General features: G+C 30.1%; 1 protein-coding gene across 1 annotated transcript in view; it reads right to left on the bottom strand.

Annotated features, from left to right (window-relative positions):
• Positions 1-3968: 3968 nt before the first annotated feature.
• Positions 3969-24336, bottom strand: part of LOC117171960 — a 48838-nt gene continuing 28470 nt past the window's right edge. The window contains exon 3 of the mRNA XM_033359648.1: positions 3969-4123. Coding sequence (XP_033215539.1) covers positions 3979-4123 — 145 coding nt within the window. The 3' untranslated portion in view covers positions 3969-3978. The remainder of the gene's footprint in view (positions 4124-24336) is intronic.

Raw genomic sequence — 24336 nt, 5'->3', positions numbered from 1 at the left:
CGACTCGGGATACTTATAAGATACTACCATGATTTTTTCAGATTTTTTGGTCCAAAAATAAATTAGGCCAAAAACCGGCCTTACCGACCCTCCCCCTTTAGGAAATGATTAATTAAAACAGTTATTTAATTTGACATGTGAATAATACTATTTTTACAAATTCATTTATTCACAAGAACTCAAAGAAAATAGTTTATAATACATTTGTAAAGTTGAACACACATTTCGAGTCGATCGTTTTGAAAAATTCTAAATACTCAAGTTGCTCTATACAAGAAAAAATAACGTGGAGTTTAGATAATTTGTAGCAATATATGTACATATATCTAATTTTGTTCTTCACTTAAATAAAATTGACGTTCTATTAATTGCAATCAGAGATAAAGGAAAGGTTCTCTTCCTTCTCGGTTGAAAAATTTCGCACGCAAATTTACCTCTTACTTCCACGTAGTTTGTTCTAAGGTTCTAATTACTCTCGAGAGTACATGGAAGTCTGTTAAGCGGGTAATTAGATAATTCTCTCTCAAACCAGCGAACCTTGAGAATCTTGCAAGGAGCTGCTAGAAAATTTGATGGTGCATAGGTCTCCGTCAGATTGGTTAAGAGAAGTGGTATCCTTTATGTATAAACATTTAAGCTTCGCTGGTAGAGAGCATAATAGCGGCCTTTTTTCACTTACAGGGTAACATCTTGATTTAAAATTAAAATCCACAGAAATGAAAAAGTAAATTCTTAAGTTTATCGACCAGTGATAATTATTTCCATTTATGTGTTTTTACGATTACTTTAATAACACCTCTAACTATCTAGATGTATTTAACAATTTCTTTGCTATTTATTCTGCAACATGGATTCTTTAAAACAATCGCAGATATGAAAAACTGTTAACACAAAAGTTGGCACGTCTAAAAAAGTTCTATGAAAAATGTCTTGTTCTTTTTCGATATTCTTCACAGTTCACGCGAAAACTTCAGAAATTAGATTTTTAGTAAAAAAATTACTCCCAGTCTCAAAAATGGTTTAGCCCGCATGAGACCTTTCTGTTATTTGTAGAAACTTTTCTAAAATATTTGGAGGAATAAAAAGAGCAGGGCTTTCCAGAAAATTCTTTTTCATGTTTTCAAAATTTAAATAAAATAATAAAAAAAGATTTTTTAAAAACCTCACGGTTTTATACTTTCAAATATCAAAACACAAAACAATATGCATAACTTTTTAGAACATTTTTTCTTTGCAAATCACAAAAATAGGTATCACCTAATTTCTTCTAAAACCCAAAATATTTCGTCCCCAAGAGATTCTGCGATTTCAAGTGTAGGAACCTGCGCTATATTTTGCAATAAATTTTTTTAAATTAGTTTACGATTAAAGTCTTGTGAAACAATCATATTATGTTTTGATATATGCCCCTGGGAACCACGAGTCCAGCATTAAACACTAAATTGTGAACAAATCATACATAGTTCAATTCTGGTTAACTTCCAAGAAAATTTCAATAATTTATTATTAATTTTATGTTCATTGAAATAAAACAAAATAATAATTTAAATAATTTTAATACCAAATTTAGCGCTCGCTTATGATAGGCTAGTGCAAAATAATTCGAATAGCATATTGGGTTAATTAATAAAAATCATAAATTATTTATATCGAACTTACGACAATATTAACACTTATTGACACTTTTTTTTTAATTTACAACTTTTATACTACTATTTATCAAAATGACACTCATGTTACAACATTCACAGATTAATCGCTAATACATCTATGCTTTCACTGTTTTTGAAACAAATGTATTTTTAAACTTTCTGGTTTGATGGGCTAAGATAAAATGTTTATGTCTTCAAAAATCGAAATCTGAAAAGCTTTTATAATTTTAAAGACTTCAAAGGATTTTAAAGTTTTTGAAAGCTTTAATGAAATTTTAAGAGATGTTACAAATTTCAAGATAATTCATGAGAATCTAAAGTATTTCGAAAGATTTTCAATTTGACTGTATCTCCGCCGATTTTATGGATTTATGAAATTTCAATTTTCTGCACGGGATTTGAAAAATGGTAGCACATTTTACAAGATTCCATAGAATTTCAAGATTTCAAAAATTTCAGGAGATTATAAAAGGGTATCAAAGATATCAAAGGATTTCCAAGACTTCAAGGGAATTTCAGAAAGTTCGTAGAATTTTATAGGTATCTTTAAAAAGTATAAATAAAATGGAATAAAAAATTCAAGGCTTAAGATGTTCATTTTAGTTTGTTTTTTTGGATTTTGAAAATGCTAAAACTCTGATAATTTTCTTTTTATAAAAAAAAGTCATAAAGACAAATTGTTTGAGTTTCTGAGTACTATGAATAACCGTACATAGAATTGTAAAATCTTGAAAAATGTGGTTTCAAACATTTTTTGTATGATCAAATGTAGAATTTTCAACTTTTCGAGCAAATTAAAAAAGTTGCAATGATCATCTTATAGGGATTTCAAAAATCAACGTTTTTCTTTTTTTGACTTATTTTTATATCATGCGTTGTTTGGCTTAAAATCTTCATTTTCGTTTTTTTTTGGATTTTGAAAATGCTCTAACTCTGATGATTTTCTTTTTATAGAAAAAAGTCCTAAAGATAAATTGTTTGAGTTTCTGAGTACTATGTATTACCGCATATAGAATTCTTAAATCTTGAAAAAATGTGGGTTTACAATTTTTTGGTACGATCAAATTTTGAATGTTCAACTTTTCGACCAAATTAAAAAAGTTGTTATGATCATCTTGTAGGGCTTTCAAAAATCAACGTTTTACTTTTCTTAACTTTTTATGTCATGCGTTGTTTGGTTTAAAATCTTCATTTTAGTTTGTTTTTTTGTATTTTGAAAAGGCTCTAACCCTAATAATTTTGTTATAAAAAATCATCAGGATAAATTGTTTGAGTTTATGAGTACTATGAGTAACCGGACATAGAATTTTGAAATCTTGAAATAATGTGATTTCATCAATTTTGAAAATGTGCCCACTGTTTGAATTTTGAACCAAAATAGCAGGCTCACGAACTTGTTTTTTCTTCTTAGGCCTTAAAAAAGTGTGCTAAGACAGAATCTAATCTGATCAATTTTTCTAAAGTTATTGTGCCTGCAGAATACAGACTACAGACTACAGACTACAGACAGACAGACAAACATCTTCGTAAAAATCGTTTTTTCTGGCTCAGTGGATCTCAAAACGTGGAGATTTAATGAAAGCCGACAAAGTGAAATTTTACATAAAACCAATACCTTCTCATTCGGATGAGAATGTAAAAAAAAATAGCGGGGGAAATTCAAACTCTGAATTAAGAAATTAAGCCACAGCCGGGTTCAATTTTGTAAATTCCATAAGTGAACAGCTTTCACTAAATCCCCTTAAGGCGCCTCCTATGGCTTGATTTTTGGTCAATGTATTAAAAAGCACAAATTTTTTCCTACAATTATGAATTGTTTGATGTCATATTTTAACCACATAATATCAAAGGCTAATATAATCCCTTAAATAGGGGCTTGCTAAGAATGGTCTTGTTGTTGTTTTTCCAAATTAGTTGAAAATATGATACATTTCATACACTTGGGAAGGTGCAGACCATTACCGTGAGGGTACCCCTGGTGAAAAGATCGTGTGGATATTCCGTTCACCATGGGTACACTCACGTTGGCAATTTGTTTCTTCCCAGGCGCATAAAATTCATCATATTTTTTATGAATTTAAAAAAAAACAAGAAAGAAAGCATTTTTCGAAAAACCCCTCTGTGAGGCATTGTATTTAGCCCTTTATACAAGCCCTAGGAGACGCCTTAAATGTATTTTCGTACACTCAAAATTTGTTTATTTCATCTTATGCTGAAAGGGCACAATTTTCCAAGATACTTGAGTATATTCTGAAAATACGTTTTCTATTGACTCTGAAATTTGAATCGACTGCCGTAAAGAGAAACCTGAGAGCGTTAAAGCTATTTATACCCTTACACCACATAGACATCTTATCCATGGAAGACGCATGGTAGCTGCTAATATGACGTCTGAAATATGGCGCAATTTCAAGCAGCGGGCTCTTATGAAGGTGTAAAACTGTGGAGTGTCAGAGAAAGGTAAAAGAAATCTAAAAATGAAAAAAGAAAGAAAGTAAGAGGTCCGAAGGCAGTAAAAGAGCAATTTATTACGTTAAGATTTTATGGACAATTTTGGGACCACCCCTCCCCCTCCTTATAACTCCACTATACAAATATATAACGAAATCCCCCCATTTGTTATGTAACTTTAGGTAAGATGATTTTTTCATTAGGCTTCAAAATTTTCCAGGAATTCCATCTATTGATAGTATTTTTGATGAAAAATCTAGTATCCGTTCTTTTAGGTGATGCAAAAAAGCTCTTATATAATTTTCGAAAAAATGAGAAAACTTCGATCATTGTAAGCTATCTATAATAAACGTTCATCAAAGACGATTTTTTTGCAAAACATCAGTTGAAAATTTCTTTTGTGAACCTCCAAAAAGTTTTAGAAGTGTGGTTTAAAAAAACACTTCTTCACAACTGCTTCTTTTTATGAATAATTGAAAAGAAAATTAATATCATTGATATCAATAAAGTTACAAAGGTTTGTCACAAAATTGTAGGAAAAATGCAATTCAGTTTAATATATTTAAAAATTGAATGAAATGTCCGACATTATGCAATTAACTACACAGCAAAATTGTTAAGCATTTTGTATTATTAAAATATTTTTTATTTTATTATTTAAAACACTTTTTATTTGCTGAGATTTAGGAATTTTTAAATTCGATAATATCATAAGCTGCAAATATTTGTACTCTTATAAAATTCTTAATTTGCGACTTAAAATTGAAGGCAATTTTTTAATTTCGGGAATTGAAAGTGTGCAGAAATGCTTTGAAATATTCAAATTTTAATTTATTTTTTAAACTGTTTTTAAACCTCTCAATGTATTCAAGAAAATTAAAACTTTTCTTAACCTTATTAAAAAATTCTGAAAAATTGAAGAAGCTTTTCATGAAATGTTGGATATGCTTTTTCAGCAATTTTTGACACTTTTTAAGTCGTTAAGTTTTCACTTTAAAAAATGGAGTTGGTACAAACTACACCAAACTGTCCCTTTCGGGACAGTTTCTCTTTCCCCGTTCTCAGCCTTTCTAAAACTGCTTGGGTCTCTCATTTGCTCAGCGGAGCAGGGCAAGAACGGTTGCAACATTATAGATATAGATATATATTTCAGTTGGAAACAAGTCACTCCGCCCTCACTGTTTACGTTTCAATTCCCCCGAAATTAGACCAAGGTTATTTGAAGGCAACACTCGACACTTGACTGAAAGTGAGAGTTTGATGTAAATGTATTTCTTTTATCAAATAGTTGAATGTTTAGCTAATCAAGAAACAATTTCAAGAAAAAATCGAACAGCTACATTTTCAGATGAAAAATTAAATTTTTATGAACAAAATAAAGCGAATCGAAATCAAAATAGTTAAATTTTGTAATAAAAAAGACAACTTTCGACTAAATAGTATACTTTTTTTGTTAAAAGTAGTTGAATTTTCTAGAAGAAGCAAAAATTTTTAGCACAAAAGTCAATTTTGATATTTCTAAACAATTTCTACAAAACAATATAATTTTTAACTAAAATGATAAATCTTTAACCAGGAAAAGTGATTTTTTTTAAAAGCAGTCTAACTTCAAACAATGTAATTGATTAAAAAAATTAAATCTAAATATAATATAATATTTTAAATGCAAGGAATATTACACATTTTAAATGTAGTGCTTGGCATTTAAAAAAATTAACATCAAAATATGAAATTTGATTGAAAATTTTCTTGTATATTTTACTTAAGCCAACGGCAGTAGCTTTAATGTATTGGTGAAATGTTTTACTCAATTTGCGAAAATTCCGGAAGATAAAATTTCGCCCGATTTTAAAAATTACTAACTACAATAATAAATTTGGCTAATTTCTCAAAAAATCCCATTTCTCAAAATTATTCTAGAATAATTTTGCACTCTTAGTGCAAAAGTATATAGGGTCTGATTCCTAAACTATTTTGGAAATTCATTAACAAACGTAATGATTTTTGTGTATTGCTTAACCAATCAAATTGCTCAAAATGATCCTTTTAATATTTTGCATTACAATTATTGTTTTTGTTTGATAAGAAAATGAATCAATCAAATGAAAATTATACATAATATTTCTCAATACGCCTTTGTTCATGCAAATTAATTAGAAGTAATATTTCAACAAGTAACAAGCAGCATGAATTAAAAATTAAAATTATATTAATATAAATTTAAGTAAAATTAAAATAAAAAATTAAGTGCCCCTTAGTTTTTTTATAAATGTCTATAATATTTTTAATGATAATTTGGAGCAATGCAATTGTTTAAAAAATAAGTAAAACATTGCAACAATAGATCAAATCTACTGCAATTATTACACCATTAAGCCATTTCCCTTTCGAGGTAGGCGTGACTCACTCGGTGGGGAAGGGAGTAATGTGAGGAAGAAATATAGCATTTTTAGATTGATCCAGAATTCTCGTGATATTTATTTAAATAACACGTTAGTACCGCAGCACTGCTGCGACCCAGGTTACTGATCAATATCTCTAGCAATTACCCCAAGTGAAGATCCACACAAAATCGTCATCTAAGGTTCCCCATTTGGGTCCAATAATGTCCAAGGTCTTTTGTTTTAGGCGTCATTCATTTGTCATGCATTTTTTCATGCAGGCTCTCATGTTTCTGTGGCTTCTTATATCTCTTCTAACTAGGGTCCTATTCACACATTCTAACCATTCTTTTCGCGGCCTCCCTCTGGGCACGCTGCCATTTACTTTACCTTGATACACTTGTTTCGTTAGTCGTTCATTTGGCATTCTCTCAACAGGCCCGAACCATCTCAACCGATTTCTTTCACCACATTCTTTGAGAATTATGTCGTTACTCACTTTGTCCATCTGAGTTTTTCCGCATATCATGAGCAAAAATCTCATGTCGATTTCATTGACTTTACTCTTATCTTTTTCTTGATATGTCCAGGTATCGCTACCATATAATACAGTCGGTACAAATATAGAGTTATGTATTGCCATTTAAGCCTTATTTGATATATTTTCACTTTTAATAAGGGGCCCACCTCTACCAATATCCTTTTTACTTTCGTTTATGCGTCTCTCTAACTCCTCATATATTTTCCCGTCCCTAGTAAATAAGCTACCAAAGTATACGAAATTCTCAACTTGTTCAATTCTCTCATCATCTAATACAATATTGCATAGTGTTCTCTCACTCTTTCCTTTGAATACAATAGTTTTTGTTTTATTTGCGTTATTTTGAGGCCCATGCTCCTTATGCTTGCATTCAGTTTAATCAACGTTCTTTGTAAGTATCAGATTGACTCTTCCATAACAACCTTATCATCTGCAAACACTAACCCACGTAACCTTACTGTTTCGAGATCCAAACCCTCTTCGTCGAAAAGAGCCATTCCTAAACACTTGCCCATAAATAATATAAATAACCATGAAGACATAACCCATCCTTGTCTAACTCATTGAATAATATCGAAACAGTCACTCCAATTCCCATTTACCCTTACAATCGCTTTGTTACCCGTATATATTGTTTTTATAGCTTGTAGGAGCCATCCATTGACTCCATACTCTTTCAGGACTTACCAAAGTTTACTTTTATCTACTAAGTCAAAAGCTTTTTCGAGGTCAACAAATGTACAGAAAACTTGTTTTCCTACTCTCAAACTTTTTTCTGTAATTTGCCTTAAGCTAAATATTTTATCCGTAAATGACCTTACTGGTATAAACCCACTTTGAACTTCCTAAATCTTTGCTTCTGTTATTTTCATTACCCTAGAAATATGTATTTTTGAGTATATTTTACTTACGGTACTTAATAAGTTAAGTCCTCTGTAATTATTAAAGTCGCTTTTATCTCCCTTTCTCTTTTATATTGGTACAGTAATCGATTCTTTCCAATCGTCTTGGACGTCTCCCATCTCGAAACATAAATTTATCAATTCGCACAGTCTATGTGGTATGCACTCGCCACCGTGTTTAAGCATTTCAGCGTTAATAACGTCTACCCCGGCAGCCTTACCTATTTTCAAGTTCTTAATTATATCCCTAACCTCAGTGACACAGACTTTTTCAATTGAGCTTTCTATCGCATCGTGTTCAACGTATATTTCGTATATTTCTTTACTTATTGCTAAGACCTGCGATGTTCAATGTTCTGCTTAAGCTTCTCTCTTTGCGTTTTGGGCAGCCTTAATGTCATCATTCCACCACGCATCACCAGACATTCTTCCTACAACCGCGGTACCACACAATTCAATCGCAGATTTAACAATGATATCCTATAACTTTATCCAGGCCCCCTCTATACCTTTGTTTTTTATACGCTCCTCCCATGTTGCCCTATCTATGCTTTGGATTATCTTATTTTGGAAATCTATTCGCACATCTGGTTTCTGTAGGTTCTCAATTTTGTTTCGCGTTTTTTTTTGTTCTCCTTTTTCTTCATCCCCGACCTTAGTTAATTTTTGAGATCAAAAGGTAATTATCAATATTTCATTCAGAACCCCTCATGACCCTTGTACCTTTCACCAGCTCTCTTAGTCTTTCCCCAGCAACAACAAAGTCAATTATACTGTGACTATTTCCTTTGGACCAGATGTACATGTGAATCATTTTATGCCTAAACCAAGTATTTGTAATGAACAAACCTCTTTCTAAGCATAAGCCAACTAATTTATCTACGTTATAGTTTGTTCTTGGATCTCCAAAATTGCGTACTATTTTTCCTGTATCCTGATTTTGGCTGCCTACCCATCCATTCATATCTCCTAGCAGAATTATTCTTTCACCATGATCGTCTATATTTATTGTGTCATTTAAAGTGACCCAGAAGGCGACTTTTACTTCTATGGGATCACTATCAACTGGCGCGTAGCATGTTGTGATAAATAATCTTCTGATTCCTGCTTTCATTCTAGCCCACAGCAGTCTCAAGGATACAAAATCATGATCCCCGAGATGCTGCTTCGCTCTTTCATTACAATCAGATCTATTCCTTGCCGACCATGTAATTCACTATCTACTCCTGACCATATTTCAAATCCGTCTTTCAACACGCTGTTTCCTATGTCGTTAGATTCGCATCCCTTTTTCCTTGCTTCAGACACACATAAAATATATATTTTCCTTACATGCATAGTTTCTCGCAATTCTTTTACCTTGAGATCATTCACTCCCCTAGCATTCCAAACACCCAGTCACCATTCGTCGCTTGAAACTTGACCTTCACATTTACCATGTACGAGTACAAGCCTTTTGTCAATTGAAGTTCCAGTCCTTTCCGAGGCTATTTTATTGCTAATATTATTAATTGTTTTTATTATACGCCCAACCAATACCTTTATGATATAAATTTATGTTGCGAGTTGAAATCATTTCGTTGTTTGTAGTTTTTAGGTTTAAAATGTCTTTTTCGTTCAAAATTTCTAATAAATTGATATTAATTACTTATCTTAAAGTAGGTTTTCGGGGTTTCTTTTATCTGTATAACGAAATACAATTTTAAAAAGAACAAATATTCAAAATTTAGAATGTTCTATTTTGGTTTTTCCCATTCTCGAGGTACACGACCGGTATCTCTGAAGTCTTGTTGAAACTAACTTAAAGGACAAAGCTAGAACCACATGTTAGAGATAGCGTACAATTGTGTCACATTCTCTGTGACCTAAAAAATGCTACAAAGGAGGTTGCAGGAAAAAGATCTTCTTTAAAGTCCTTTCAAGACAATTGAAATTTTCTAAAGAATTCGTCTCTGAAGAGTTTAATTTGATAAAACTTTACGTATATTTAGAAAGACAGGCCAATTTTCCAACAGTAAGAACGGTTCAATTTTGAATTTTCCATCAAATGCACAAATGAGATAATTATTTAGGAAATAAATAAATATACATATTTATTCATTTGTTTCTATTTATCGTCTATTTAAGGCCTAAATCTGTGAATTTATAATAAAAGGAGAGAACCCCCCCCCCCCTCAACACGAACAAAAATCTCTGCGTTGTTTGTAGTTTTTAGGTTTAAAATTCGAGTTTATTCGCGTCAAATATACTGCAAATTTTTCCATAATATTTCACATAAAGTTAAATATTTATTCTTGAATTTTTAACTTTTTATGTAAAATAACATATCGTGGGGATAATGATAGATAACACATTTTTAATATTATATTTGTAAATTACCAAAAGTCCACATCAGGTACATAAGACTCCCGTTGAACAGGCTCGACGGCACACAGGATTACATTTTTCAGAAAATAGTGAGTGTTTATTTTTTATTTCATTTTTTAAATTTAAATTTGGTGTTAATGCGAACCGAAAAATAAATGTCGATTTTTTTAATTTTATTTTTTATCTTCCACCAAAAATGTTTCCTATAGTTCTCGGCCCTTCGATTTAATGCCCAAGAAAAAAGGAAATTAAAACTAAATGTTCAAGTTGCATAGTGTATTGTTTTAAACAAATTGTATCAAGAAATAATCCACATTAGAGGTTATTAGTCTTCAAAGTATATTTCTGCTTTAAAATCACTTGCTTTTATAATTAGAATGATCGGCCTCAATTAAAATTGAAAATTAGATGTTGTTTGTTCATTTTATAAAATATTTATATAAAAAATTCACATTTTGCTAAAATTATATCGCCAATATTTTTTTCTGAAAAACTTTGTGCCCCAACAATATTTGTTTATTTTATAAGCAGATCATATAAAAAAATAACAATTTTAGGCGTTTTCAAGCGAAAAAAGATGGTTGTTTCTTGTATTATTGTGCATTGGTTTACCTTATTCATTTTTAAAGTAAACTAAAGTAAACTAAAAATACATAGGACAAGAAGTATAAGAAAAATGTTTTAAAAAAAAATAAAGAATGAAATAAAAAAATCGGTATTTTTTTTCGTCAAAAGAAATGGTGGGTCCAAGTCTCACTACCGTACACCACCGTGGATGTAAGTACAGAATTATATATTGTAATTTTATCTCTGTCTTCATTGAATTTTCAGTCCTCTTTTAATTTCACAAGGAAAATAAATATTTTTAAACAATTAACAACCCTATTGGGGAATACTTCAGTTTTCACTGTGGAAATTAGATTTTCCGGTACCTGGTTCACATTTCATTTCTGGCAATGATAAGGTCTAATCTTCGTTAAAAGTTGACTACGATCATCCGGTTAACCGATCGGATTTCGGAATGTCCGCAGCTCGATCGGATTACGTACTCGGTCGACTAATTTCCGGAGCGTGTTTGCCAGATTACCCTCCTTTCGGCCCTAATATCCGTAATCTCCTGTCGCCTCCTATCGCGAAACAGCGGATTCCAAATCCATATTTGTTTTACCACATTTGCCTTATTCAAGGAGGTATTGAAAAACGCTCGAATCTGAAAAAAGCATCTAGATTCGCCGGAAAACCGTTGAGGGCTATTGGGATTTGTATTCAAATTTTAAATTGCTGCTACCTTCAGGTTATCAGGTCAATCTAGGAAATACATTATCTCTATCTGTGAATAAAAAGAGGCGAATACCCCTCCAGCAGTGCTGACTAGAAACATGGTCAATGTATGCGCCGACGCAATGCTTCTCCTTACTGCGCATGTTCTGTTGACCGCGGAACTATTTAAAATTAATAAATTAGATTTTTCTCTTGTCACGTCAAATTTTAATTGCATGATAAACTTATCAATAGACTAACATCTCCCAAATGAATTACTTAAAGTTTGTTAACTAAAAAAGAGTCATTTTTAACTACAAATGAAGGTGATTAATCGCAATTTCAAATTTTTAACCAAATTACAAGATTACCTCCATTATAACGATTTTTCATAAAATGTTATTTCCCGATTTTCCCCTGTAAAATTTTTTAATTTTTCCGGTCATCTCTGCACAAAGGAGCAAACATTTGTAAAATACATTAATTTTGGAACGAATACTTAAGTTTTCCTACCAAAAATATCCATTTTTTATCAAAAATTGTGTTAAAGGATGTTTAAAATGAATGCCATGAATTTAAAAAAATGTTTGCGTTTTGCGGAAAAAATGAATATGTTACTTAAGATGTCTGGGATTTTTGTAATATCTATAATTTGTAATTTTGTAATATCTGTTTTAGTAAACTGACTTTAAGTAATTCACTTGGCTGATGTTAATCTATTGATAATTCTACCATTCAACTATAATCTGACATCATAATTTGATGTCATAATTTGATGTTAAATATTGCATCCTCATATAAAGTTCAACTTTACTGCCTAGGTACAAAATTTGCTATTAAAAGAGTTCTTCCACTGCAGTGTTTTTCGAAAACTCAAAAAAATTAGTTTTCAAGTTATGTTACAAAATGTTTCTACTATATTTCAATTCTTTTTAATTAGTTGTTCTTCGTTAAAAATTTTCTTTTAAGAATAGTAATTTCTATGGCAAAACAACATACCTGCAAGGAATTCGGCACGTTTCACAGACTTAAGAAGACTCACTGATGAGGATCACCATTATGTGAAAAAACGTTTGAAATAACTTAATTGTTTTTAATTAGCCTGAATCTAAGACCAACGATGTGCACAACAAATTAATACTAAATTTAGTATTAAGGGTCAATACAATCCTCCAGCGATTATCGAGTTATTATTATGACAAATAATATTCTCTTGAGATCATTTTTGAAAGTTGCGACTTTTATCTTGAATTTTCAACAGCTTTGTCAACAAAGAAACAATAGATTTCTTTATAATCACTTAATTAACACAATAAGGAGCTTATGAAAATGTAATATTCATATTGAAATAGTTGAAAAACTACCTACTTTTATGATTATATTTTCAAACTCGTCAAAATTTCAGGGATTTTGGCGGCCAATTAATATTTTCAATCAAGGAATAGGTGTGAAAATAGCGAGGAAATGGGTAAGTTTAAAGACAAAGGGATTATCTTTATGGACGACCAAACAACGAGGGGCTGAGGCAACTTCGAATCCTGGAAGGGGTAGTTTCGTTGCACAGTGGAAAGGGTAGGGTACGCAAGTAGCCGTTGAAGAAAAGACGCTCGCCCATAAGGGATCTGTATTTAAAAAGAATGACACATTTTTGAATATTTTTCACCCTCTGACTCCATCGCTGACTAAGGTGAATCCCCCCCCCCCACACTTCCTCACGTTTTTCGCATTCTTAGTGAATTCGGATACCAATATGCTCACGTGAATGAATGTTATGCTGTAAACTTCAGCAATGCTAAACGCTTTAAATTCCTAAAATTTCAGGTAGAAATATATTGCACTTTGAACAAAATAGATGAATTTTCATTTAAGAAAATTTCTTCTAAAAAATAGGAATTTTCAACTCAGAAAGATATCTATTCTACCACAAAAGGTGATTTTTAAATGTTGCATGATTAATTGTGAACATGACAGTGGGATATTCGGTCATACAAAATATGTATAACAAAATGGTTAAATTTTTAACAAAATAATTACATTAATTAAATATTTGAATATTTAACCCTCAGAAATAAATTTTCAATTAAACGCTAGATTTTTTAAACAAAAGAAATAGAAATTTAATCAAGAAAGTTGCATTTTTATCCGAGTAGTTTAATTTATTACCGGAAAAGAAGAATTATTTATAAAATAGTTAAGTTTAAAAAATAAATAATTAAAGTCTCATAAAAAGAGTTGCATTTTTACCAAAGAAACCCAATTTCTAACGTAGAAAGATGAATTTTATACCCAAAAATAAATTTTCAACCAAAAAAGATAAGTGTATGTACAAAGAACTTTCAAACAAATGAACGAATTTTCAAAAAAATAAAACGAAATTTAAAAAAATATTCGAAACCTTAACCAAAAGGATGAATTATCAATAAAAAAACATCAATTTTCGAACTAAAGAAAATGAACTTTCAATAAGTAGTTGAATGTGCAGCCAAACATAGGGAATTTCAATAAAAATTTTATATTCAAGCAAATAATTAAATTTTCTACCAATTTCTCAACCCAAAAATATTAATTTTCTACTAATAAAGACGAATTTCCAACCAAAAAATATAATTTTTAAGCAAGCACTTGAGTTTTCTACAAAAATATTTGAACTTCAAAACAAAAAACATAAATTTCAAACAAACAAGTTTATTATTAACTGTTTAATTAATCTAATTAATTTTAATTTTAATTTAATCTTGAAACAAAAATCACTTTTTAACAAAGTAGTTCAAATTAAAACCAAATCAAATCTGCGAAATAAAATTAGTTCCCTGCCAAAAAGACCATGTTTCAAGAAAAGACAGAAATTTCCCAACAAATAGTTGAATCTTCAACTAAAAAATAAAAGTTTTTAACCTAAAATGAAATCATTTAACTTTCTCTTTCAAAAAATAGTTTTGGACAAAAAATAGATTTGATAACAAGCTTAATTGAACAAAAAAGACTGATTAAAATAAAAGTTGAACCTTAAGCCAAAAGAATGAATTTTCAACAAAATATATTAATTTTCGACGCACTAGTAAAATTTTCAACTTATAAAGAAAAACATTTCAACGAAGGACTGAACAATTAAAAAAAGGATGAAGTTTGAAATTAATAGTTGAATTTACGACCAAAGGAGTTCAATTTTAAATAAAAATAATAATAAATAATAGGTTACCTTGCGCTTCGTGCTCGAACATAATTACATCTCGCGCTTTGCGCTCGGATATTTACTCTTTGCATTTGGAATGCTTGAAAAAACCTTTATCAAATAGATCTCTTTTAGATGGCAGAATTTATAGGCGTCTTCATATTCTGAATTGTCTACTTAATTAAGTAGTCAAAAATTAAGTTTCTCGCGGTGCGCGCTCGATTTCCGACAGACATTTGTAAACATTTTATTTTTTAAGGTTATTTTTCACGAATAAGACAAAAAGTACGCGTCCTATCAAGAAGTGATTCTTAACGAAATTGTAAATCTTTTTTGGGATAACCATTTCTGTGAATTCATCTTTTTTCGCATCCTACATAGTTTGTCCACAAAATGGGATTTTTTATTTTCCGTTATAGTTTGCGCAATCAAAATTTTAATTTTCGACTTTTCAAAAAAATCCAAAAATTGGTTATGATTATCTTGTAGGGCTTTCAAAAAGAAATGTTTTTCTTCTCTTGACTTTCTTTGATATCGTGCGTTTTTCGGCTTCAAATTTTGATTTTCGGTTGATAAGAAAAATTTTGAAAACGCTATAACTCTGAGAATTTTCTTTTTATCGAAAAAAACATAACGATTAATTATTTGTTCTTTTTGATACTATAAATATCCGTACGTAGAATTTTTAAATTCAGAAAAAAGTGGTCTCAAAAATTTTCATAATGCCCTCACTTTTTGAATTTTCAACAAAAATGGCTGGTTCACAAACTCGTCCTTTCTTTTAGGACCTAAAAAAAGTTTGCCAAAGATGAATTTGATTTGTTTATTTTTTCGAGAGTTATCGTGTTTACGGACGGACGGCTGGTCGGACGGCCGGACGGATAGACAGGCAGGCAGACGCCATCGTGAAAACCTGAATTTCGGATTCAGGGGTCTTGAAACGAGGAGATCCGTTGAAAAAGTGTGATGTCAAATTTCCGTCAAATCTAATCTAAAAAAGTAAGCAGGGGAAGAGTAGAAGACATACGTTTTATATCAATAAAGATTTCCCGTGCTGCTTCTCATGTAGAAATTCCGATCTGGGTTTTTGTAGGGCCTTGGATAGATTTCCCTATTTCTAATCAAACACTGGTCAGGGAAAATCGAGATGGCCTGACTTGTACTGTAACGCTTTTTTAGCCAGGTTCTAGCTAGAACTTCTGAGCAGGACCTAACGAGAGTGCCCTTTTATCGCCCGACAATTGGTAGGGCCCCTTCTAGACCCTTTCTATTACCTGATGAATATTGAATTGAGTTGAATATTTAAATGATACGACAAAAGAGATATTTAAAAAATAAATATTAACTAATTGCGAGCATTTTGACTGTAGATAGTAATGGTCCTATTTATAGTGAATACATATAATATATTTAAAAAAAAAATATTACAAATAAAACTTCTAGTCTTACGAAGTATCAAACACCTACATCTATACCTAAATCTATCAGCTATCAGTCGGGAGTCTTTACCATTACGCTAAACCGACACGAGTTGAAACTCGATGAAAAAGCCATACTCATAAGTTACAGCTCAAAAAATTTTAAACTCTCTTTTTCTAATTAAATATTTTTTTATGATACGACCTCATGTTGGTATAAAATATACTAACTGTTAATAGGAATGTCAATAAAATAATGTTTAAATAAATAATTTTAATCGATTTCAATTTATCTTCCTCTATTACATGTCTTTTTCATTGTATACTACTTTACAACTTTCTACAATGACAGGAAATGTCATTTTTTCTGAACATTTAAAGATTTTCATAAAGATTAAATTTTTTTATTAATAAAAAAACAGGATACAGATAGACTTGCCAAACCTATACGAGGCATGAAATTTCTCACTGGGGCCTAACAGGGCACCAATCAGTTTTTTCTAGACTAGATATTCTGATAGGGGCCCCAGCCAGTTTTTTCTGAACTAGATAGTCTGATATGGGCGCCATCGGAACCGAACTTCAAATAGGGAAATATGGGGAAATTTCTGTACGGGTTATTTATATATCTAGAAATGACAATATGCGAAGAACTTTACAAAGTCAACATACGTCATATAGCACACAAAGATTCGCCAACTGGTAAGTAAAAAGCAACCCTAGTTGAAAACAATTTTTTTACAAAGTCTCGAACTTTCATTGGCCAGGGAAAATTTAGGGATTTAAAGACACAAAAATTGTATGAAAGTTAGAGAATTTCTATAAATTTAAACTGTCAAGAAGAATATATTTGAAAATTTTTAAATATTAATTTGAAATTGTTTTATTTTGTTTATAAAAGATATGGGGTTAAAATTTTTACAAGTTTCAGATTCTGATCTTTGAATAATAATAAGATAAGGGAAAATAGATAATTAGTCGGTGGAAAACTAGAGAAAATTGAACATAAAGTTTTATTATTTGTTTGAATATTGATCAATTTTGTTTGAAATACACAATTTTTGGTTAAAATTTACGTTTTCGTTTCGAAAATTCGTCTCTATGGGTTAACATTTCAACTAGCTTCGGAGAAAATTGACATAATTTGAAAAAATCATATTTTGATGCTGTAAAGTTAATCTAAAATATATCTGATTGAAAATTCAACTATTTTTCGAAAATTTTTCTTTTTACTTTTATAATTCATTTGCTAGAAATGTCATATTTTTCAATCAAATTGCAACGGATTGATTTTAAATTCAAGAAGTTTTTTATAAACTCTTTTTTCTTGTTAAAAATTAAACTTTTTTGTTCGAATTTTATATTTCGGTGTAAAACATGCTACTATTCTCGTAGAAAATTTCTTTCTCATTTAAAGTTCATATTTTTATGCTGAAAAGTCAAAATGAAATATTTTTCGAATGAAAAATCAACTATCTTTTGAGAATTTGTCTTTTTTATTTCAAAAATTAACCATATATTTTAGTAGAAATAACATCTTTCTTGGATAAAAATGCAACAGTTTGTATAAAAATTCAAAAGTGTTTTCAAAAAAGTTATTCTTTTTTATTAAAAATTAAATTGTTTCCTTGAAACTTCGTCTTTTTGGGATGAAAATTCAAGTATAATTTTGGCAGAAAATGTACATCTTGTTCCAAAATTATTTTTTGATGTTGAAGAATGAAAATAAAATCTTCTCCGAATGAAAATTCGATTTTAAAAAATTTTTATTTCTGATCTAGAAATTCATCTGGTTTAGTGGAAATTTCCTCTTTCTTGGATAAAAATGCTACTGTTGGCTTTAAAGTTAAATTTTTCTCTGGTTGAGAATCCAACTTTTTTGTGTGAAGATTTTGGTTGAACCCCATTGCTAAGAAATTACTTTTTTGTGCCATATTCATATTTTAGTTAAAAATTTATATTTTCTGGTTAAAAAGTCAATTTTTAAGCAATACTTATATACGAATATTATAAGTATGTATATTTAAATACCTTCGCTATATAATATACATAATAAATCAATAGTAAAAAAACATATATAGACCACTTGCTTTATACTTAAATGAATTAACCGAAAAAAATGGTTTAACCTCTTGAAACTTTCATTTACAGTGACTGAAAATTCCTAATCTGTAACCGAATTATCTGAAACATGTAACTTGATTGTTCTGCAGTTACCGTTGCTGAAATTTCTGTTACACTTCAGGAAGATTTAAAAACAGTTTCTGCATGAAGCTTTAGTAGCGCGTCTCTGAAAACTCCTACCGACATTTCTAACAGTAGTGAAATAAACCTTCAAGATACACGTGAATATAAACTTGTTCATAAACACCAGCAAACACCAGAAAACTCCTTAATATAAAACTCACTTAGCAACATTGTCGCCTGGAAATTTGTTATATCAAAGTAACTGAAACTGACTGAAACGAATCCCCTTTTCCACCTCCAGAAAATTTAGGTATTCTCGTAGCAGGCTCCGAACTCCAAGCCAGTTTAGAGTCCTTGCGCCCCGTATCTGATTTCAATGTGGTTCGGTTACGTGCTTCAAATCAAAAACACGAACGTTATTTCAGCACGTGGTCTCACTTTTCTCTCTTTCGTTTTCCACCCCCTTTCCCTATCGCTCGTGCATCTGTCTTCCTCTCCCCCCATATATGCCGCCAACCCTCTTCTCTCTTTCTCTCTCTCTATTTCTTTCCACCATTTGGTATCCTCCTTTCGTGCACCCCTAGCTCTGACATCGCACTCACCCACACAAATTCCACCTTATAAACTTTTATTTTCGAGAACAGTATCCGCCAAGCGACGAAACGTTTCCAGGGAAGGAGCGTATGTTCTGTCAAGCTGTCGCTGAGAGGGAGCATGCCTGCCAACTTATGGGACACGTACAATGCGAGTCAAGAATATTGCTGCGCCTTCCTCTCCGCGATGTCTACCTCTTCTCTACCTCTGGCCACCCCCGGCCAACCACCCCCTACCCACCTGCTTCCACCTGCTATCATCCCTCTTTTCTGCTCTGCGACCTTTTGCAGAGACTATTCTGTTAGATATTGAAAAGTATCAAGCAAGGGTTGAATGGGGTGAGTCCTCGTAATATCTGAAACCGTCAGCGTAACGAAGTAATTCGAAATGCTAAGAAGATAAAGATCTCAATCGGGACGTTTTATGCGTCCACAAGAGTTTATCTTCTTACTCATTGAGTTTCAAACGCTAAGTCGGATCTCTTTCTATCAGTAGTCTTTTAATGAAGCACAAACGCTGGATAAAATATTTTCTGTAATTAGGGTGTCCTGAAATAATTAATTTTTTTTCACCCCAACTGCTTATTTTCTTTAATTTGGTGAAAAAATAATTCTGTACTTTTTTATCAGTAAAAAAATGATTAACCCGTGGTAGAATGCTTTTAGACTATAAATAGTCCTATTTTTTTTGGCGTCAAAATGACAAATGACACTCGTAAAAGGGGAATTCCATTTGAAAAGAAAAAAGTGGGTCATCGATTTCCTTTAGATTTTGTTATTGCATAATGCTTTGGGTGCTAAATAATGTGTTTAGAGGTTATTGCAAAATGTCTAATACTTTAATTGATATTTTTATTATGGAAATTGGACAATAATCAAAAAACTGTATCTCTGTTATTATTGATAGGACGAGAAAAATACTTTTATAAAAACTAACGGAAAGTGTTGAAAAAAATAGATTTAAATCTAAACTTTTACAATATTTATTAGCTAAACGATATATATTTATAATATTTAAACTGTATATCTATAACTTGAACGTGATAAAAAAATAATCCATTTTTTGAAATGTTGGAAAAAGAATTCTCAACATTTTTCGGTCGAGAATAAAATAAGTATTCTAGAAAATGCAAACCTTTTATTTTGTTTGAATTTTTTGAAGCTGTTCAAAAATATTTAAAATTAGTGTGAATTCTTTCTGAAATAGATAAATATATGAAAGAAAAAATGCTTCATATGGATTAACACGAATCATATCTTTTATTTTATAAAATTTTCGTCACAATATAATATGTGAAAGTAATATTTAATTAGAACTTATCACATATTAAATATTTCTTAATTATTATAAAATTTAATGAACAAATTAATGTTTAGCTGATGTTGAATATATTGTTTAATATCTTTATGCTAATTATATCTACAGTCTTTTAAATGCTTAAATGAAATTTGAAAATGATTGAACAAGGGCAAAAATAGAATATTCTCAAAAAGGCCATCATTTGATTTTTTCTTAACTTTTTTCTAGATTCAAAATAATATGGTGTACTTCGTCTTCTCTAAACTATTTTTTAAACCTTTTTTTCTTCTTAATATAAGATATATTGTTTTAATTTGAAATCTTTTTTAAACGTCCATACAATCAGAAAAAGTTTCTTTGAATGAGAGAAATACCTTCTTGATATAAGTTCAAAGAAATATTCGATTGATTGGAACAAATATAAGTTTAAGTCAAATAAAACTTATTTGATTCAAACATGCCATTATTTATTTCAAACAAATTTGTTTTGAATCAAACAACTTCTAGCTTTGATGTTGGTCCAAACAAATATTTATCTAAGTGTATATGCGAAAAATAATGTTTTTGGAAAAAATGAGTTTCTATGATTTTAAGACTAGAACTTATATTATCACTTATATCTATTGGGTAAAAAAATTTTTTCAAATAAAAGTTTAAAACTTACGAAAAAACTTATTTTGATAATATTATTTGTATTTCCATTTTTTCTTAATGTACGCTCTTACTAATTGCTTAAATATTTTGTTGACTAAGTAATTATTTTAATTTTTACTACGAAAGCATTCTATTTAATGATCAATAGGAGATTATATTGACCCTGAATAATTAATTTTTATAGAGAATGTAGAATTAAATTGTTGGTTTTGGGCTTTAATCCAACTTTGCCTATAACGTATTGATTTGAAAAATCTTTAAAATATCGCAATCATAATTAGCACTTTTTCGATCATTATCAACGAAAGGTGTACACAATTTACAAATTCATAATTCTTGTAACAATTAATTTTCATAAGTAAGCCTCTAATACCAAACAAATAATATTTACAATAAGAAAGTGTTCTTTGCCAATAAATTACATCAAGATTCTCAAAAATATTTAACCAACGACTGATCATTAAATAGAATACGTTTTTGGAAAAATAAAAAAAAATTCTTTGTTAACCAAATTTTTATTTTTGTTAATATTTAATATTACTGTTTAGTATTTCAATAAAAATAATTGTTGAATATATTTTTCTTAAATATAATGTTTCAGACTGGCTATTGTTTTAAAATAGCTTTTTTATTTCATAAAACTGGCAATTTTTTCCTTATTTTTATCCTGTCACCTGATTTGGTTTCAAAAGGGTTTACTGAATAATATAATAGATGAGTAAATTATTTTTGGTTGGAGTCGTGAACAAAATTTGTAGGGCATTTAAAAATTTTTTACGCTATCGCCACCTTTGTAATTATTTTTCAAACGCGAACTCGGGCTCAACACGAAGTCAGAATTTATAGGTCTTTTTTTAAGTGAGATCTTCAAAAAACTTCATTATGCAAATACAATTTTTCAATGAACTTTTGTAATAGCTTAGTAAGTAAAAACCAAATTCTTGAGGCAAAACTTAAAAATTTTTTAAATAAACATAAATATTCTTAATTTAAATATTATTTCAAATTACAAATAACCTTGAAATGAGTTTTTTCATGATGCCATTCTCCTCTTCATGATACACTGAAAAATTCTGATTCTATAAAGAAAAGCCTGGCCAATATTTTCTAGAATTTTTACCAGGGGCTTAACTTGTGAAAAATTAAAAAGTCCCTGAACTCTCAAAAAAATTTGCATTGATTCTGTACTATTTTCTTCAAATGAAGTTTACTATATTGAATGTTAAAATTTTCCAAACTTAATATTGTACATCTAGATTAAATTTGTAGTTGTGAATCAATTAGTGTTTACATTTTTTCACAAAGAAAAGTAGTATAAAGTTTTAAATATACTATATTTCCCTCAGCAAAAATAAACTTTTTTGTTCTGCACCAAAACAATTTTAAATTTAAATTGCAATTTAAAATGTTTTAAAACACGAATAATTTAATATTATTTCTGAATTACTTGATAATATCCGGAACCAAGAAAATAATAGATACATTAGTTAATCCATTTGAGGTGAAATGGAGGTCATAACAAAAGGTCTACATTATGAGTAAACAATAACTTTATAATATATTACGGTCTTAAAACATTTGATATTGCTCTTTGCATAACTGTCAACCAGAGTGCTAAATTATTAATCGGTGTTACAATAAGCTGTATATCCTATTATATCTTACGATCTAATAATAATCTCCAACATGATTGCGTAAAATAAATCAAGCCGACACTTTCATTAAAAATTAATGTTTAATTACTAGAACTCACTCAATTTTTACATCGTTATGGACAAGATAAACATATTTCAATCCTCTTATTCTTTTTTATCAAGTCTTCCATTTTCTACGCATATCAATATCAATCATCTTCTTTTCTTTCAATGTATAATTTTCATACTAATAGTCTGAACACATTTTAGAATTGATATATGCTAACGATATTTATTTATATATTAGAAAGATAAAAACGAAGTTTCGGAAGAAAATTAGAAAAAAGAACGTTCATTAACAAATATTTAACATTCATTAGTTATGCACAGCAAGAAAAGAATTTATTGATTCTTAAGTTGTATCGCTCGATATTTAGAAGACATTGTGAATCAGATATTTTAAGCATTTTATATTGATTTTTTCTCCTTCTCACTTTCATTATCCAAGCGATTTAATTAGGATTCTCAAAACTGGATCGTATTGCAAGTGACTTGATACTTTAGTACATCGTTATTTTTTAAATAAATTTTTTTGTAAGATCTCCTTTCGATCCTCTGGGAAACCAACCAACGAACTTCCGATTGCCGGTCTTGTGGTTTCCTATTAAGCTACTAGAGAGATCGAGAGAAGAATCATTTTTCAGAAATACACGCATTATTTCTCTGAAAAAGCTTAATTACAATTTTTTAATTCATAGCTCCATCTAGTATGTAAAGACATTAAGAAATTCTGTTATTTTTTATGATAATACAAATTTCTTGAAATAAATGGTTATTATTTCGATAAAAAAAAACAAAACAGAATAAAATCGAAAGAAGGCATCAAGCTTATCATGTGAGAAGTAAGAAACTGATTTTAAAGGTTTATTATAATACTCTAAATATAATTTAAACACATGTATTAAAGCAATGGCAGTGAAGAGAAAGGTGAGGAAAGACGGAAATTATAAGAAAATTTTAATATTTATGCTTCCAATTCATTAGTTCACAAAAAATAAAAGGTTTCTTTTGTTACATAATCGTTTACTAGTCAAATCTATTTATTTATTGTTCAATTAAAGATTCTAGCAGTTTGTTGCTCAACAAAATGTTTTTTCTAGCCTAAACAGAGGCGACGCCCCTATTCTGCAATCTAACCATAAAGTATAATGTTCCAGAAATAAAATTACTTTTTTTATTGAATGATTTGATTTTTCATTATTATTTTGTCTTTCAAAAAATAACTTAGGTCGGGGTTGGAGAAAAAAGAGACGCAAGAAAGCAAAACAAACGCGAATCAAAATTGAGAACCTACAGAAACCGGATGTGCGAGTAGATTTCCAAAATAAGATAATCGAAAGCATAGATAGGGCAACATGGGAGAACCGTATAAAAAACAAAGATTTAGAGGGTGCCTGGACAATGTTACGGGATATCCTTGTTAGATGCACGATCGAAGTGTGTGGTACCGCAGTTGTAGGAAGAATGTCTGGTGATGCGTGGTGGAATGATGAAATTCTGGCTGCCCAAAAAGCAAAAAGAGAAGCGTACAAGAGAACTTTGAACATCGCAGGTCTTAGCAATGAGGAAATAAGTAGACATAGAAATGATTATAGACTCGAAAACAGGATACTTAAACGATTAGTTAAAGAAAGTAAAGATACAATTAGAGCAGAAGAAGAAATAAAAATACAAAATGACTTTGAAGGAAGCAGGAAACTACTTTATAAAAAAATGAAAGGAAACAAAAGTACAGAAATTGTCAACATGAGAAATAGTAGGGGG

The sequence above is a fragment of the Belonocnema kinseyi genome, chromosome 4 (genome assembly GCF_010883055.1).
Source record: "Belonocnema kinseyi isolate 2016_QV_RU_SX_M_011 chromosome 4, B_treatae_v1, whole genome shotgun sequence".
Taxonomy (NCBI): Eukaryota; Metazoa; Arthropoda; class Insecta; order Hymenoptera; family Cynipidae; genus Belonocnema; species Belonocnema kinseyi.
The sequence above is the reverse complement of the archived record's forward strand: the minus strand, read 5'-3'. Positions and strand labels throughout refer to the sequence as shown.